General features: G+C 37.7%; 1 protein-coding gene and 1 long non-coding RNA gene across 3 annotated transcripts in view; both read left to right on the top strand.

Annotated features, from left to right (window-relative positions):
- The window catches only part of NABP1 (nucleic acid binding protein 1), a 7,819-nt gene extending 420 nt beyond the window's left edge, over nucleotides 1-7,399 (top strand). Inside the window, exons 2-7 of one of the 2 annotated variants that reach the window (XM_058440092.1) lie at nucleotides 199-311; nucleotides 594-732; nucleotides 3,528-3,599; nucleotides 5,319-5,394; nucleotides 5,813-5,879; nucleotides 7,174-7,399. In XM_058440092.1, coding sequence (XP_058296075.1) covers nucleotides 221-311; nucleotides 594-732; nucleotides 3,528-3,599; nucleotides 5,319-5,394; nucleotides 5,813-5,879; nucleotides 7,174-7,343 — 615 coding nt within the window. In that variant the 5' untranslated portion in view covers nucleotides 199-220 and the 3' untranslated portion in view covers nucleotides 7,344-7,399. The remainder of the gene's footprint in view (nucleotides 1-198; nucleotides 312-593; nucleotides 733-3,527; nucleotides 3,600-5,318; nucleotides 5,395-5,812; nucleotides 5,880-7,173) is intronic. The other variant, XM_032755109.2, reaches the window with a different exon arrangement.
- A 4,716-nt stretch (nucleotides 7,400-12,115) lies between these two features.
- LOC116810525 (uncharacterized) overlaps nucleotides 12,116-16,825 on the top strand; it is a 32,917-nt gene continuing 28,207 nt past the window's right edge. Inside the window, exon 1 of the long non-coding RNA XR_009213885.1 lies at nucleotides 12,116-15,044. This is a non-coding gene — a long non-coding RNA (uncharacterized LOC116810525). The remainder of the gene's footprint in view (nucleotides 15,045-16,825) is intronic.

The raw sequence follows: 16,825 nt of genomic DNA, 5'->3' as shown, positions 1-16,825 counted from the left end.
GAGACTTTTTTTTTTTTTTTTTTTTTGGTTTTTCTTTTTTTAGGCTCAGTGCTGTCCGGGCTGGTTTCCCCGGTCCCTGACTAACCGCTTTCTGCCCCTTCTCTCGCCACCCCTGCCCAAGGTCGCCCCTCTGCCTTCGCCCCTGTCCCGGGAGGGTGGGAAGCTTTGACCCTGCCCTGTCCACTCGCGTCTCCACAGCCGTAGCCGCACCTGTCCCAATATGAATAGGGTCAACGACCCACTTATTTTTATAAGAGATATTAAGCCCGGACTGAAAAACTTAAATGTCGTCTTTATTGTCCTGGAGATAGGTAAGTGGGGTTTGCAGCCTACTCCACCGCCCGCTGTGCCTCCCGGGGCGGGAGACAGGGGCGCCGCCGCTGCGCGCCCAGGGCTCCCTTCCCCCTCCCTCCCCTCCCCCATCCACGTGGCTCCAGTGGCCTCCGCCCGAGATCGGATCCTACCTGAGGCGGGAGCCTGGGCTTGGTCGCTTCCCACCTTCCAGATGTATTATAATACCGTAGGAGGAGTTAGCCTTTCTGGATGTCCTCATTATCTAACACCCGTTCCCTTTGATTTTTAAATCCTCACAGGACGCGTGACCAAAACCAAAGACGGCCATGAAGTGAGATCGTGCAAAGTAGCAGATAAAACGGGCAGCATCACTATTTCCGTGTGGGATGAGATCGGAGGTCTTATACAGCCAGGGGATATTATTCGGTTGACCAGAGGGTAGGTGTGCAAAAAAGTCGGGGGACGTAACAGTCTGCAGAATCGGGATTGGCCGGCTCTTGGGATCTTGGCAAGCCCTAAAGTCCCGCGCCTTTTCTGTGGGCCACTCTGAGGAGTTTTGAGCTCCTTTGGTATTAACTTTGGGTGATGGGCAGCGCTGGGATGTAACACACCTTTGCAGTGAAAGGCAGTCGGTTTCAGCTGGGAAATCCGCGCCGCTACCCCGGTTTACAGGTTAAGTAGATTTTTAATTATTATTATTATTTTTTGGGAGGGAGTCTCGCTCTGTCGGCCAGGCTGGAGTGCAGTGGCGCGATCTCTCCTCACTGCAGCCTCCGCCTCGCGGGTTCAAGAGATTCTCGTGCCTCAGCCTTCCGAGTAGCTGGGACTACAGGCGTGTGCCACCACGCCCAGCTAAGTTTTGTATTTTTAGCAGAGACGGGGTTTCAGCTTGTTGCCCAGGCTGGTCTCCAACTCCTGACCTCAAGTGATCCGTCCGCCCCAACCTCCCAAAGTGTTGGGATTACAGGCGTGAGCCACCACGCCCGGCATAGATTTTTAGTTCTATTCTGAGTCAGTGAGTCTTTTTAGGAGACTGGTATAGTCCATATTTTTTCTTTTTTATAAGTTGTTTTCTCTAGTATGTTGCCACTTAGTTGTTTACCACTCCTCCTCCATTCTTAATGACTTGAAATCCTGGCCAGTATTTTATATATGTTATTTAGACAATGTGGACATAAATGAAAATTTTAGGTAAAGGATTTAGCATTTTCTGTGATATGTCAAATTTGTACTTGGAAAAAGAGGGAAACTTTACAGTATCTGGAAGGCTCATTCTCCAAAATGATTTCTTGTGTCTTCTGCTGTAAGGTGGATGTTGTGCAAAAACCAAAGGGATACACAGGAAATGTTTGGCAGAAAGGCATCTGCAATACCTCCATCCAAAAGAGTCAGTTGGCGGATAGGTGGCTTTAAAAAATACTAGAACTTTTTTTTAAAAAAATAGATTGCTTTTAGAAATTTACCAAATTTTTATCTTAGGAAGATAAAAAGGCAGAAAAGGATCTTGAAAACAGAATTTGGAAGCTTTTGAGATCAATAAAATTGTAATAATTTATCATTAACTGCAGGGAAAGTGGTGGAGATTGATATTGGCCTAATAAGTAGAATCTTAGAAGTATTGGAAAGCACTGAGAGTAGGAGCTTAGAGCTCCTTGGTGTTACCTTGCAGGCTTACAACATCTTCAGGAAGTGAGGTAAAGTGTCATCAAAGCAGGAAGTGAGAGTCAGGACTTAGACATTTTCTTCTCATACACTGACTCATGACAGTAATTTAAACTTCCACATCTTTAAAAAACAAAAGAGAATTCCTTCTTAGGGAAGTATGGTGAGGATTGATTAGTATAATTGGAGTTTTTGGCTCCCCAAATATTTTTCACCCAATGATTGAAAGTATTTTTTACGCTAAAAACAGCATCTTATTTCAAGTATTTCCTGTTCTGTAGTGACAGTCATAGGTGTTTCCATCAAAAAAATTATTGGAAAATTAAACTTATTAGTTAGGTATCTATAGAATTTTAAGGGGAACGATTACCTGGGAGTACAATTTTAACGAAAATTAAAAACTATAGAAACTCTGTTTACTACTTCAGTATCACCTTGAGAAGTTACTACACCTCATACTTCAGCTTCCTCTTCTGTGAAATGGGAATAATTATACCTTATTTACCAAAATAACACACTCAGCTTGCAGTCTGACTCATTCTAAGGCCCTTAAATTCTGGTTGAATCTAAGAAAAGTAGCTTTTGAAGAAAAACATACCTAACATCTAAATAATGGTTCAAATATCAACATGTTTATCAGAATACCCTGAAAACTTACCTCAGTGTTCTCATTTCTTAAAGTGAATGTTAAATATTTTAATTGTAACCAAATATTTTCTCAAAGTATGCGTTAATTTTTATTTTAGTAAGGTGAAATGTTAATGCACTGTATCCTAAGCCACTCTTTATATAACTTAAGAGTGGTGAATGGTATCTTTAGTAAATAACCCTTTAATTAAAATAAAGAGAACTGTATAGTAAGTTAAAGTCATGAAGTTACATAGTAGTTGTACAGAGAACCATTGAGGACCAAACCTTGGATTTATTTTATAATATTAATTTACCTTTTTCTTAGATATCTAGGATTATTTTATGTAGTGATGCTGTCTGCTTTCAAAATTGTTCAGAGTAAACAATTGCCAGTTTGTTTACTACAAACCCAGAAATCGCATGTTTGGAAAGGCAGATAGGTGAAGATTTGTGACCTTAGTGTTTTTTTTAGCACTTTAAAATTCTACCAGATCTTCGGTAGCTTAGGAATCCTGTGTCTTTTATGGAGGCAGAAGGAAAACTGTTATATCATTATTTGACTAGACTGTAAATGAAATATTAGGATGATTTTACATATCCTGTGGCTGAAAAATAGTTTGTTTAAATTTCTGTGATTAAAAGCTTTTGTTTTGTTAATTGACTAAAGATGTGATCATCGGGTATAATAATGCTTGCTTTGCGAAAAGACTTTCCAGAGTTATGATTTAGATAATTATGTCAAAATTCGACAGAATTTTTGTATTCTTTTGTAAATAGCAAGTTATCACAGTTAGATTTATTGTATTTGATTTACTATGGTGGATAGAGAGGGCTTGATCCTCACTTCTACCTTAATACAAAAAATATATAGTGTGAAGATTTTCTTGATTTAAATAGAAGAAAATATATTTCTAAAGAATTAATGTTTCTTTTCTCTCTAGGTATGCATCCATGTGGAAAGGATGTCTGACACTTTATACTGGAAGGGGCGGTGAACTTCAAAAAATTGGGGAGTAAGTATTAAAATGCATTTTGTATAATTGCATACATTATAAATAATATCTACGGAATAATTGGTAGGTATGAATTGTAAACCTCTTCTTTGGCTTTTTTGACTAGTAAACTGAATGTCTTTGGTAGCTTAATTGAAAAAATAACTTTGTGTGTACAAATTTAACACTTGTCAGTACTGTTTTCAGTGGTTGAAAGTGTCAATTTTTCCTGGCAAAGAGCAGTAGAAGAAGCTGCAGTTGAGACCAGCCCTAGTGGAAGCATTTCTGTAGGTTTTAGAAATGTGCATTTTTTAGGTGTCACAAGAGCCATTTGAAGTAGATTCTCTTTTGTAGTGATTCACCATATACGAAGCTAGTGATTCACCAAGTTTCAGGCCATAAGTTTAAATTTTCTTTTTCTATGGTTATGGGTGAATATGTACTCATGTTAAAAAGGACTTGCAGCAATGAAAACTGAAGTCCTCTATTTATCCACAGTCTAGGTGCGGTGCAGGCAGCCGCAATGCGAGATTCCATACACTACTACCCTGGTAATGATCTCCACCCTGACCTGGAGGAGCCATCCTCTCTAGGGGTGTAAGGTAATTCAGCCTCCATGTTAGCCTAGACATTGGGTTGTATTCATAAAGTATGGTACAGGCAATGAGCCATAATCATCAGTCCATTCTGTTTGGTTAATGCTCAGCCATCTACTTAATGCCTGTCAAGTTGGAAGATATTTAAAGAGAGAAGCCACAAATGGCACCAAATAAAAAAGGAAGACTGTTCGCCACTGAGGGAATAAGATGCTTATTTGGAGAACCTGTGGTTAATAATGAAGGAAAAGAAATGATCATGCTAGCTTTTAAAGATCAGAAACGTTTAACGCTTTGCCTTTGTTAGAAGGGAAGTTAGGATTCACTTAGAGTAGCATTTAATAGAGTTATGTGTTATGAAAGGTCTTAGTGTCTGTTACTGAAAGGTTCAGGATTCTGTCCTGACCTTCATGTATTCTTACAGAGGTGTTGATAATAATGGAGGTCAGTTATGTGAAAAACCATTAGAGGTCACTCATTTCTTAATGACTGCTCTTTGTCAGGGTCAGTCTAGGATTTACCAAAACTGGTTCTGATTTGTCTTCAGTATGGTGAGGAGCTAATAAAATGCTTCTGTGTAATGTTAGTACACATTATATGGTCAACTTACAGGAAGCACTTGGATAAACTGGTGGCTATGTAGCCTGTTGTTGTTATTTATTGCCTAGAAACCACTCTTAACCCTAAATGATTATCTTTGCAGATCCACAGTGATCGATCAAAAGAGGGACTGAATGGGAGTGGGTGAATAGATCGGTGCAAATCCATTACCACTGCTGGAGAAACCACCCTGGAACCCTAAACATGGTTCACTCTCATGTTATTTTTCCTTTGATCGGCTTTTGTGGAAAAAAAGGACAGAGATGTTTTTGTGTCCTTGATTTTTGACGTGATTTATTTTTTTCAGCACTAAAGAAGAATTTAAATACAAAATAGAATGTTATATATCTTGTAGACAGTCAAATATTTGATGTTTTATGGGACATAATCATTTGGGAAGTTTTTGTTGTAAATGAAGAGTTAGTTTGTTGCTATTAATTTGTTTGACACATAAGTTCATTCCTAAAAGTTAGAGATGTTATATAAAGAAGGGTTGATGACTTTATTTCAGAAGTCATTTAATTTGTTCTTTATTTTCTTTCAGATTTTGTATGGTTTATTCAGAAGTGCCAAATTTCAGTGAACCCAACCCAGATTATCGAGGACAGCAGAACAAAGGGGTAATTATGTAGTATACTTTTATAAGGCTAATTTTGACTGTGTTATAATTCTATGACTAGGCTAGCCCTGTTGATACTCAGTATAAAGAAGATAATTTTTAAAAGAATACTTAATTTTTATTGTATGTTTTGTGAGGATATCTATCTGAGGTGTCATCTACTAGATATATGTGCCATTTTGCACTTTGTGGTGTGGTGAGTAATTATCAGGAAATAGGATATAACAGAGCTCTGAAAGGTTTGGGAAACATTTCTTAACGTTTTAACCTTGAATGACCTAGGAAAAATCTTTAAAAAATTTGTTAATTAAAAAAAAAAAACCAAACCCAAAACTTTAAAAAAGAAAGGATATAATAATGTTGTGATAATATAATTGTGTTTTTATTCTCATTTGGTTAAATTAAAAACTTTTTTTTAGGCACAGAGTGAACAGAAGAATAATTCCATGAATAGTAATATGGGTACAGGTACATTTGGACCAGTGGGTAAGATTTTGTTTGTGTGTTTCATTTGTGATCAGGTGTAAGAATGAAGAGAGCTGTAAAGATTCACATGAAAAGCAACGTCTTTAGGCATAAATTAGTGATAAAGGTGAACTACCAGTAAACAGGGAATCCCCAAAGGGCTGATTTTCTAGAAAGTCGATAAACGTAAGCCAATTTATTGAGAATTCTAAGTTTTGGTGATGTCTGTGAAGGGATACCATGCTATTTTTTTTTATTGATTCCTATAAAATTTCTGTAATCTAGTGATTACTTACAGTAGATGCAGAATTACTGGTTATTTTGGTGCACTGAAAGCATTTTATCTTTAAAGTCATAGTTCACCTTAATTTTTCACGTACAAGTAGCTGCTGCATTAAAAGATGAGCTGAGCCATTTAAAAGCTAGTGACCCTCAAGTGTCATTTAACATGACCCCCAGACATCATGTTCATGATCCGTGCAGCCCTGTTAAAGGTCTTCTGAAGTCTTTTTTCTTAAATATATGAGGAAAAGTCAGTCTTTTGTGATTGGAGTTCATTAGGATGGCTCATGTTTTGGTTTTGTTTTGTTTTTGAGACAGGGTCTTACGCTGTTGCCCAGACTGGAGTGCAGTGGCGTGATCTTGGCTCATCGCAACCTCCACCTCCCAGGCTCAAGTGATTCTCCTGCCTCAGCCTCCCAAGTAGCTGGGATTACAGATGTGCACCACTACCACCCAGCTAATTTTTGTATTTTTAATAGAGATGGGATTTCACCATATGGGCCAGGCTAGTCTCGAACCCCTGACCTCAAATGACCCACCTTGGCGTCCCAAAGTGCTAGGATTACAAGCGTGAGCCACTGAGCCTGGCCAGCTCATGTTTTGTTTGACTTGAAGCCTACATGTCTTGGCATTGCTGATCACATTGTGGGAAACGCTGCCTTTGCCTTTAAAAAGTTAGAATAACATTGTCTGTTTTGAGATATTAATCATATTTGAGCCAAATTCCAATATTCACTATTTTGCCCTTTTTCTTTTATAGTGTAGGCAATGCATTTTTTTACTCTATTAATTTCTAATTTTGGTGCCCAACTTGGCTTTTTTCTCTCTATTAATACAGCATCAAGTTAGCGTATTTATAGCAATACATTTGGAAAAACTTAGAGCCCACATTGAGTGTTTTCTTTTTTCAGTATAAAAATAAAAGTGTGTGCTTTAATATTTTTAAGCATTAATAACATGTTGGCACTTAAGATAGTTCTACTTCTATAGACTACGTCTGAAAATAGTGATGAATTTTTGTATTCTTTTTTAGGAAATGGTGTTCACACTGGCCCTGAATCAAGGGAACACCAGTTTTCACATGCTGGCAGAAGCAATGGCCGGGGACTTATAAATCCACAACTACAAGGAACAGCTAGTAATCAAACAGTGGTGACCACAATAAGTAATGGCAGGGACCCTCGGAGAGCCTTTAAAAGATGACCTGTGCTAAATACTCACGTGTAGTTTTTATACTACATGCTCTACTTGAACACTTACTGCACTTTTATTTATTGTTAACTGTGAAAAGTATGTCCTTTATTGGGTTTCCTTTTATATTCTTGGTTTGTTAAGAAGAATGGTTTGTTTTTATAGCAAAACTGTTAAGCTGCTCGAGTCTCCCATTGAAGAATGGGAACACTGAAAAGTAGGGGCATTTATTTTTAGAGCAAAAAGATTATTGGATAGCCTCTAAAAAAAAACCTGCACCCATTTCATGGGTGAGTTACTTAAGACATCAGCTTTATAGCCTCTATGAGTCTATCTTCTGTAAAAGTTTTGTAATATTTAACATAAGGCTTAATGGGAGATGTTCTTTTGTCTTGTATTCAGATATTGCCAACTAAAGCAATAACCATCAAAAAACACAAGAATTTGTCAATGCTAGCAGTAATTTTTGAGTGTTTGTGGCTCTGGGAATGATTGACTTCGCTGAGTGACTACCATTAAGATTTTCCAAGGACTGACTCATCCCAAATTTTTGTTGTATTACCAAAAAAACAGATTCCTTATCAGAATTTGGAATAGAATGTGATCTCTATTGCAACAAGTAATTTTAAAAGAAAGCTACATTTATTTTAGAGTAGTGCTCCTAACATGTATTATCAACTTTGTGGATTACATTGGAGGAAAATTTAAAACTGGGGCCTTGAATATTTATTTTTTGAAACTACCATGTTAAATACTGAAGTATAATTTGAGGGAGTTATAAAGTTAGGATAAACATTGATCTGATTATTTTGAAAAATAATTGTGGTAGATAAACATACTGGAGGTGAGTCAAATTGAATTCATATAGTAACATGCAGTCTTAAGTCCTAGTTATTTAACAGGTACTCAGCCTGGAGTGAAAATCCTGGGTACTGACTTTGAGAGGGGTGAGTGTGCGTGTTGTCAAAGTTTCTGAACACAGTTCATGTAGCCTTATTAGCAAAAGTTTTAAGAAATGGCCCTATCAAAGAAGCAATTACAGCTTTATTCAGAAATATAAAAGTGGAATTTATGTACATGTCATAAGTGGTACCCACTTCCCCTTTTTACTGTAGGGTGGATAACTCTTAGGATTTAACTCTTTGAATATTATCTCTTGAATAAAGCGTGTGTTAATAATGTTAACAAACCTACCTAATTTTTGCCCTTTCAATGACTTAAAGTGGAGAGCCAGTACATCTTAACTACTGTTGTAGTGATGGTATCAACCTTATGGTTACTTAGCTCTGCATTTGTTGCTTTGTTTATTTTCCACTTCAAATCACAAAATAAGTAGATTTTGTTTTCTGAAAACTCCATAGCATTTGAATACAAAAAGTTGTGCCAGATTGTTTGCCCTAATTCATTGTGTTTAACAAATATTTCAGTACACACTATGTATTAGGCACTGTGTGGAAAGTGTTAAGGGGTCGACAAAATACTGAATAATCCCCACAAGTTTATTTGTGGTCTATAGTACTTTTGTAACTGGGGTTACAAAAATTATAGAAATTTTTTTCCTTTATTCATATGCATATTCATGATTATAATTTGGCTTTGTTTGTGATTAATGTTTTCTTAAGATTTTCACATTATAGAATACCTCAGAAGAAGTTGTCTAAGGATTGGGTTAGAGAGTATGTTTCATAAAATTGTAGATGTTTAGAATTTTTAAAAACTCTACAAATTAGTATATGATTGTTTTATGTAAGTAAGATAGGAGCAACACTTTAAATTATTCGTGGGAGAATATGGCATTAAAGATGATTTTAAAAGAAAAAATTTTGAAGTTTTAGAAAATTTAAATAGTGTCAGGTATGGAATGCTGGGCTTCCAATCCTGGCCTCATTGTCTCCTCACCTGTGATGTTGGATGAGTTATTACACTTGAAATGTCTTTAAGCCTTAGGTTCCACAACTATGAAAACAAGTAAGTAACAGTATCCTTTCTAGACTTGTTTAAGATTTCCATGTAAGTAATTATAATGACTTCTGACACAATAATGTTGTTTTATACCCCAACAGTAGGAAAAAAATGCACAATTCAGTATGAAAGTATTGTTACCCTTTAACACAATGGTCCCCAACCTTTGTTGGCACCAGAGACCAGTGTCCTGGAAGACAGCTTTTCTGTGGGATGGCGGGGGATGGTTTTGGGATGAAACTGTTCCACCTCAGGTCATCAGTCATTAGTTAGATTCTCATAAGGAGCGTGCAACCTAAATCCCTTGCATACTCAATTCACAATAGGGTTCATGCTCCTATGAGAATCTAATGCCACCACTAATCTGACAGGAGGTGGAGCTCAGGCAGTAAGGCTCCCTTGCCTGCCACTCACCTCCTGCTGGGCATTCCTGTTCCTAGCAGGCCAGAATTGATACTGATCTAGGAGTTGGGGACCCCTGCTTAACATGTTGAGATTAAATGGAGAAAGACCTAAGCTTTTACTTTTGTGATTGACACTTGCTTCAATAATGTAACCTTGTTCTGTGTTTTTATCATTTATTAACACATTTCTTTTTTCTTAAGGGAAGCCTCCAAAATCAAAGCAAAGTGAGTTACAATCCATAATGAATATTTGCCTTACCAGTGTACTGGAACACACTCATCAAGAACTTAAGAGGAAGAAAGTTTTCTGCCTTCCTCCTTCCTGGTGCTCTCAGCTATCGACTTTGAAATAAGTTTAAACAACACCTACTGAAAACAAAAACCACTTAGTATAAAAATATCCCCCACCAGAATTGGGTCCCCCATATCATTTCTACAAAACAGTTCTGGAGTGGATCAAAGTCTCATCAGATCAGCTTGCCCCTTCTTGTTTGGGCAGGTTCTAAGAGAAGTTGCTGTAATACAAAACTGAAAGATGAAATCATAAAGCTAGATAATGATAATGATATTTAGTGGGGAAGGCTACAGTATGTTTTCCTATAGGCATTTAAACACTCACTTTTTCCTAGTGTACTAACGCTTTATACTTTGTCCCTATAGCGTTTGTAATTTTAACTTTGATGACAGTTTAACTTGAGGATAACCTGAATATGTGTAGTACTGTTTGTCATTTGTATTTTTATCATTTACCATTTTAAATGAATGTTTAATTTGCTGGGTTGAGTAATGCCAAGGGAATGATGCTAAAAACAAATAGATGTGAGGTTAGTAAAAGATTAAAGTTACAATTTATGATACAAGAACTTCTAAACTATAGGAAAGTAGGTAAATGACCCTAAAACGTTTTCTCAGAAGGTACAAGTTTTACATCAGTCTGAAGACATAAAACTCTAACATTTCAGTTTAGTTACTGAAATGACTTTTTCTGGTGTCATTGACACACTGGCTGTTTGCTCCAAGCCGTTTTAGGCTGAGAATGACTCTTAAGGTCTTCTAATGCATTTTAAAGGGTTCTAGAAACAACACACTGAACATGATATGAAACAGTAACAACATGGAATGCCCCCAAACAAATTCCTCTAACCTCACTGAGCTTACTTGCCCTATTACTACTATTTTTTTTTTAGATCTCTGTCTCTTGTGTTTGTTTTATTCCTTACCTGCTGAAAGTCTGAACATTTCTAGTGAATAAAGAAAATCACAGTTCTCTAATATGGGCATTAAAGAGAGGGGTACAGCTAGGCGGGAAGTGAAAACCTGCCCCCACTGGGGTGAAAAACAGTTTGCTGAGGTTTCAACCAGTGATTACACTGGGTAATCAACCAGTCCCATATTTCACAAAGGAGTTGTAATGATTAACAGTTCAGGTATGCTTCTGAGGAAATCTAATTGTGACCTTTGGAAAATAGCATTGTTATGAATGGTGTGGTGTTACGCCCTGAGGGAAAAGCTAGACAAACATTTTACTTTTCAGGTGTATTTAAATTATATGCAAATATTTCAGTGTGCTTTACTGGAGACTGCCTGAGTTTGGAATTCAAATATTGTAACCAGATTACTTCAGGTTTCTGAACTGAAATGATCTATTGACGTTTCTCAAAGTATAGATCACAGAGTAAGAAAAGAGGAAATCAAGTCTGGTTTATGACAAACTTTTTTCCATGTTAACATTGGACCCAAAGATGTTACTAAGAGCTTTTTACTATTGTGAGATAACCAGCGTGATGTGAAGACAACGAACATTTTAAGAAGTTTGATTAGTAGACATTTCATTTAAGTCTTGTGGAGGGTCTTGGTCGACAACTCACAATTTTATTGTGGCTCCCCAGGCTTTGAGAATGTATGGGCTTCGATGATCATTGTTGAGCTATAAAAGAGCACAGATCTCTTGAGAGCTTATTGACACACTACTGATCAGACCCCCGACAATATGTGTCAACCTCTGTTGAAGGGCTAGTGATGTTTATAAAAACCTGTTATTTCCAATCAGAAATTCAAATAAGTTATGTCTCTTACTCCATCAAAATTTATGCTTTTCAGCATAGGGTAGTCTAGTTTCTTGGTTTGTATATTAAATACATATTGAGTAAAATTCTTAATGATTTAGAAACCATCTACATGAGGCTTCCCAGGAACTCGTTAAAAGTACAGGTTGCACCTCTGCATTACTAGAATAACATCGGTGTACATTTGGGAGATCCACATTTGAAACCCTGAGGTTGTCTGCCTCCTGCCTTTGAGATCTTCCTTTGTATGGAAATTATATATATATATATATATTTTTTTTTTTTTTTTTCTCAGTTTCTTTTACCTTTGTGAGGCTAATATATACTGAAGTTTTGGATTGTAAAACAAAAAGTTGTGCTTAAAAGCATGTCCCTCCAGAGGGCAGAATTGTTGGGTAAAGCATATAGTGCAGAGCAGAATAAGAGGTTCAGTATCGCCTGTGGATGGGGGTATTGCAAATTTTGAATTAGGCTCAAATAAAATTATTTAAATTACATATCAATGCGAGGATCAGATATTAATTGAGAGGTCACATGACTTTCCTTGAGCCTATCTAGATAAAAGTAAAATGCTTTTTTTCCCTACGTTTTTGAAAATTTAGTTTATTGTTGCTCATCTCAGCAAATTCATGTTATCAGCATCTTCTGCCTTCCTCCTGTCCCTCAATTCCCTACTTTACTAAAAGAAGGCTGGCCAAATTGAAAAGTAGTTGAGTTGGAGACTTGATAAATACTTTTGAAAATACTCACAGAAACCACCCTTCATCTTCCACGTAAAGATCTCACTTCTGTTTTGTACACAGAGGCAACTACAATGAATATTTTCTGCAAGTAACATGGAAATCATGATTTGATTGCCATGTGTTTCTAATGTTCAGTATTAAATGTTTATAGCCCTTGTAGGAAACAAACTTCTGACCTAAGTTGCTGGACTACTTGAACAGAAAGGTAGTCAGCACAGCTAGTGCCATCTACTGGGTCATTACTGCATAGTTTCTGTCTGTTTAGAAATCTGGCTTAGTTTAACACGTGGGGGAAATGGTTCTGTTCCATTGAATAGCGATTTTTGCTTGATAGTGGTGTAAGTATGATATGGAAGATCCTTAAGGGGCAGTTGGGCCATTTGTTTAGTTTATGAACAATCAATACTGACATTAAGTTTCAGTTAAGTAGATGAAACCCTGAACTGCCCCTAAAGCTATAGAAAATATGGGAAAGGTTGCCAAGTTTTGTATTCTCATCACATTTGTCAATATTGTTGGTGAGAAGTGTAAACTGTTAAAAATGCCTTTTGGTGAGTGGTGGTTTGGTAAAAACAATTGAAGTAGAACATGACACTGCCCTTAGAAATTTCATTCCTTTACCCAATGGTATTTGGTAAAATCCTGGCCAAATGACTGCTGCTGTTGTAGTTATGTGAGCTTTGCAGAACATAACCATTTTAAATGCTGGAATGTGCTTCCATGAAGAACATGGTTTTGGGCTGAGGAGATCTTGGTTTGAGTCCTGGATCCATTTACTGGCTCCAGGACCATGAACCTCATTATAAAAATGATAGTGGGGCTATGTACTCATAGTGTTAGGAGGAATATGTGAGCTAATGTATGCAAAACATCTGCTCCATATCTAAGGCTCAACAAATGTTAAGCCCTTTCTCCATCAGCATTGGAAATAAGATAAAATACTGTTCATTTCTCCGTGCCATTATTAGAAGACAATCTTCTATAATTTAAAATCTGAAATGTTAAGCAATTTATATGAATTATTACAATTATGCTCTTTTTTAAACAGTCAAACCAAGTTTTTCCTGTCTTGTCTGGGCACAGACAAGCACTTATGCTGACGGTTTACCCTGACAGCATGTAGGGTTGGGTCTTCATTACAAAGATCTGCCTACTAGCTGAGTACGCTGGTGTTTTTCCATTCACCTCTGCCCAGCAGGGACAAGATGATGAAAGTACAGAGAACTTGTGGGTCCAGGTTTGTGTCAGAAAGGAGGTCAGTGGCTTGCTTAGGGCCAGGCAGAGGGCACGTTGGAAGGAATTCTGTGTTCCCGGTGACAGCCCTCGGGATTGCTGTGCATCCAGAGGTGCGGAGTAATTTATTGGCTTCTGATAACTATAGTATTGGATAACTTCCCAACATTTTATTAAACATTTTAAACATATAGCCATGTTGAAAGAATTTTAGTGTACACATCTATATACTCACCACCTAGATTTTGCCACTATCACATATCTGTGCATCCTATTAATACATTTTTAATTTTTTTTTTTTTGAGACAGAGTTTCTTTCACTCAGGCTGGATTGCAATGGTGCAATCTCAGCTCACTGCAACCTCTGCCTCCTAGGTTGAGGCGATTCTCCCACTCAGGCTCCTGAGTCGCTGGGACTACAGGAGGGAGCCACCACGCCTGGTTAATTTTTGTATTTTTGGTAAAGAAGGGGTTTCATCATGTTGCCCCAGGCTGGCCTTGAACTCCTGGGCTCAAGTGATCCTCTAGCCTCGGCCTCCCAAAGTGCTAGGATTACAGGCATGAGTCACTGTGCCCAGCCATCCATTAATGCATTTTTAATATATTTTTAGTCAATTGCAGACATCATACAATTTTCCCTAAACATTGCAACATACCTATTCATTAGAGTTCAGTATTTTTCAGGATTTTTTTTTCTGCAAAATTTACAAAGAAATGTGGAAATCTTAGTTGTGCATTAGTGAGTTTTAACAAATACCTAACGGCTTATATCACAGCCTCTATCAAGATGCAGAACATTGCTGTCATTCTACAAGCCTCTCTAATGTGCCTTCCCCAGTCAATCTCTTTTTCCATGGCCCTAGCAGCCATCATTCTTTCGATACTTTAAAAAACATTCTTATCTGAAGGGAAAATTTCATACGTGCCAAAGTCATCTCTAGATTTCTCCAAGTTTTATAACTCTCAACCATGCCAGAGTACAGCCAAACCTAGCCCTTCATGCATCTCAAATAAAGTTCCAAGATCTTCGTATTTTATTCTTTCCCTGTTTTAACTTAGCTCCAACTCTTTTTTTTTTTTTTTCCATCAAGATTTACACCTGTCATCCTCGACATTTGGGGCAGAAACTGCTGAAATGAAGAAGGACTTGCCATCAAAGAACAGGCTGAAAGGAGTTAGCACACCACTCCTCTGCCCTGAACAGCTCTAAGCAAGAGGAGGAGCCTGTGGCAGGGCGTGATATGAAGTCCTCAGAGATAGAGTGCCAAGAGTAGAGCGGGTATCCTGGAACTTCAGTGTTTGCAGGTCGGGTGCTCAGTTCTTCGGCAGATATTGATTCTCAAGCTCTAATTTTCTTAAGGTATGAGCTGAACTGAAGTGCCCTCTCCTCCTTAGTATTTTGTACTCCTAGGTTGGCATTCAGAATTGGCATAGCCAGAGAGTGTAAGTTACTTGTCAAGCAAAGACACCCTGCCCCCCGCTACAACCTCCCATCCTGTGTCTACAGGGAAACATTCCTAAGTGAAACAGACTAAAAAAATATAGTCATGTGTTCTTTCCCAGTCCATGTGCACGTGCACGTATGTACACAAACACATGACATTATCACTGCCATCAGAGGTGTTTCTGCATTGAACTCCACATATCTGAGTCACATGCATATCAGGTCTTTGCTTTCCTTTCCTTTCTCATCAATTGTTTAAGGATCCTCTCCTTCCACTTCTTTAATGGGCTGCCTATAGTTTGTTGAGCACTAACTATATGCCAAGTACTATGCTAGTGAGTTACCTGTGAAAGACCCTGAGAGGGAGGTTTTGTTATCCCCATGAGAAGGATTGAGTAGTTTGCATGAGATCACACAACTAGGCAGTGACTGAGTCCAACACACCAGAGCCTATACTATACAGTTGAGCAATAGTGAAACATTGAGTCTGCTGCTGACAGTGGATGGTGCTCCATAGAGGAGATAGAATTGGAGTTAGTTTTGAAAGGGAGTGTATGCAGAGGGGAAGATGGAGAACAAAATATGGAATTTGACTAATTTACATTTTTACCTGAGATTAGTCATACTTTAAATGTCAGCTTATTACAGACCCAGTTAGTCAAATTTAAGTCTACAGAAGTGGTATCAGATCAACAGGGAAATTATGGACTCTTGGGTATTGGGATAACTGGATACTCTCCCTAACCCCCACACAAACAGTAAAAAACCATGGGTGAATTCTATTAAGAATGGATAAAATTTTCCAAAAATGGCTCAAAGTCCAGAAGCATTAAAGGAAAGATTGATCAATTTGACTACATTTACATGTTAAAAAATAAAATGACAACTGGGAAAAATATGTGTAATATCACAAAGGGCTAATATTCCTAACATAAAAAGAACTTGTATAAATAAGACAAAACACACTATGGAAAAATGGGCAAAAGATATGGACAGTTCACAGAAAAAAAGTTCAAATGGCCCTTAAGTATATAAAAAGATGCTTAACTTCACTCATAATGAAAGATGTAAATTAAAATACCACTGAGATACCATTCTTCACTTTTAGATTGGAAAAAACATGAAAGTTTGAAAACACACTCTCTTGGCTGGGTGCGGTGGCTCATGCCTGTAATCCCAGCACTTTGGGAGGCCAAGGTGAGTGAATCACCTGAGGTCAGGAGTTCAAGACCAGCCTGGCCAACATGGTGAAACCCCGTCTCTACTAAAAACACAAAAATTTGCTGGGCATAATGGTGTGCACCTGTAATCCCGGCTACTTGGGAGGCTGAGGCAGGAGAATTGCTTGAACCTGGGAGGTGGAGGTTGCAGTGAGCCGAGATTGCACCACTGCACTCCAACCTGGGCGACGAGAGTATAACTCCATCTCAAAAAAAAAAAAAAATTCTCTTGGTAACACTATTGGAATAGGAATATTCACTCATGGAGGATATGCAAAACTGTATAATCTCTATATAGGGGGATTTGGCAATTTTACATTTGAATTTGCCTTGTGACCCAGCAATCCTGCTGTATTATTCCTTTCGTATTGCTATAAAAAAAATCTGAGGCTGGGTAATTTATAAAGAAAAGAGGTATATTT

This window comes from Hylobates moloch, unplaced genomic scaffold, assembly GCF_009828535.3.
Source record: "Hylobates moloch isolate HMO894 unplaced genomic scaffold, HMol_V3 SCAFFOLD_1, whole genome shotgun sequence".
Taxonomy (NCBI): Eukaryota; Metazoa; Chordata; class Mammalia; order Primates; family Hylobatidae; genus Hylobates; species Hylobates moloch.
Note: the sequence above shows the minus strand (reverse complement) of the source record. Positions and strands in the feature narration are given on the sequence as shown.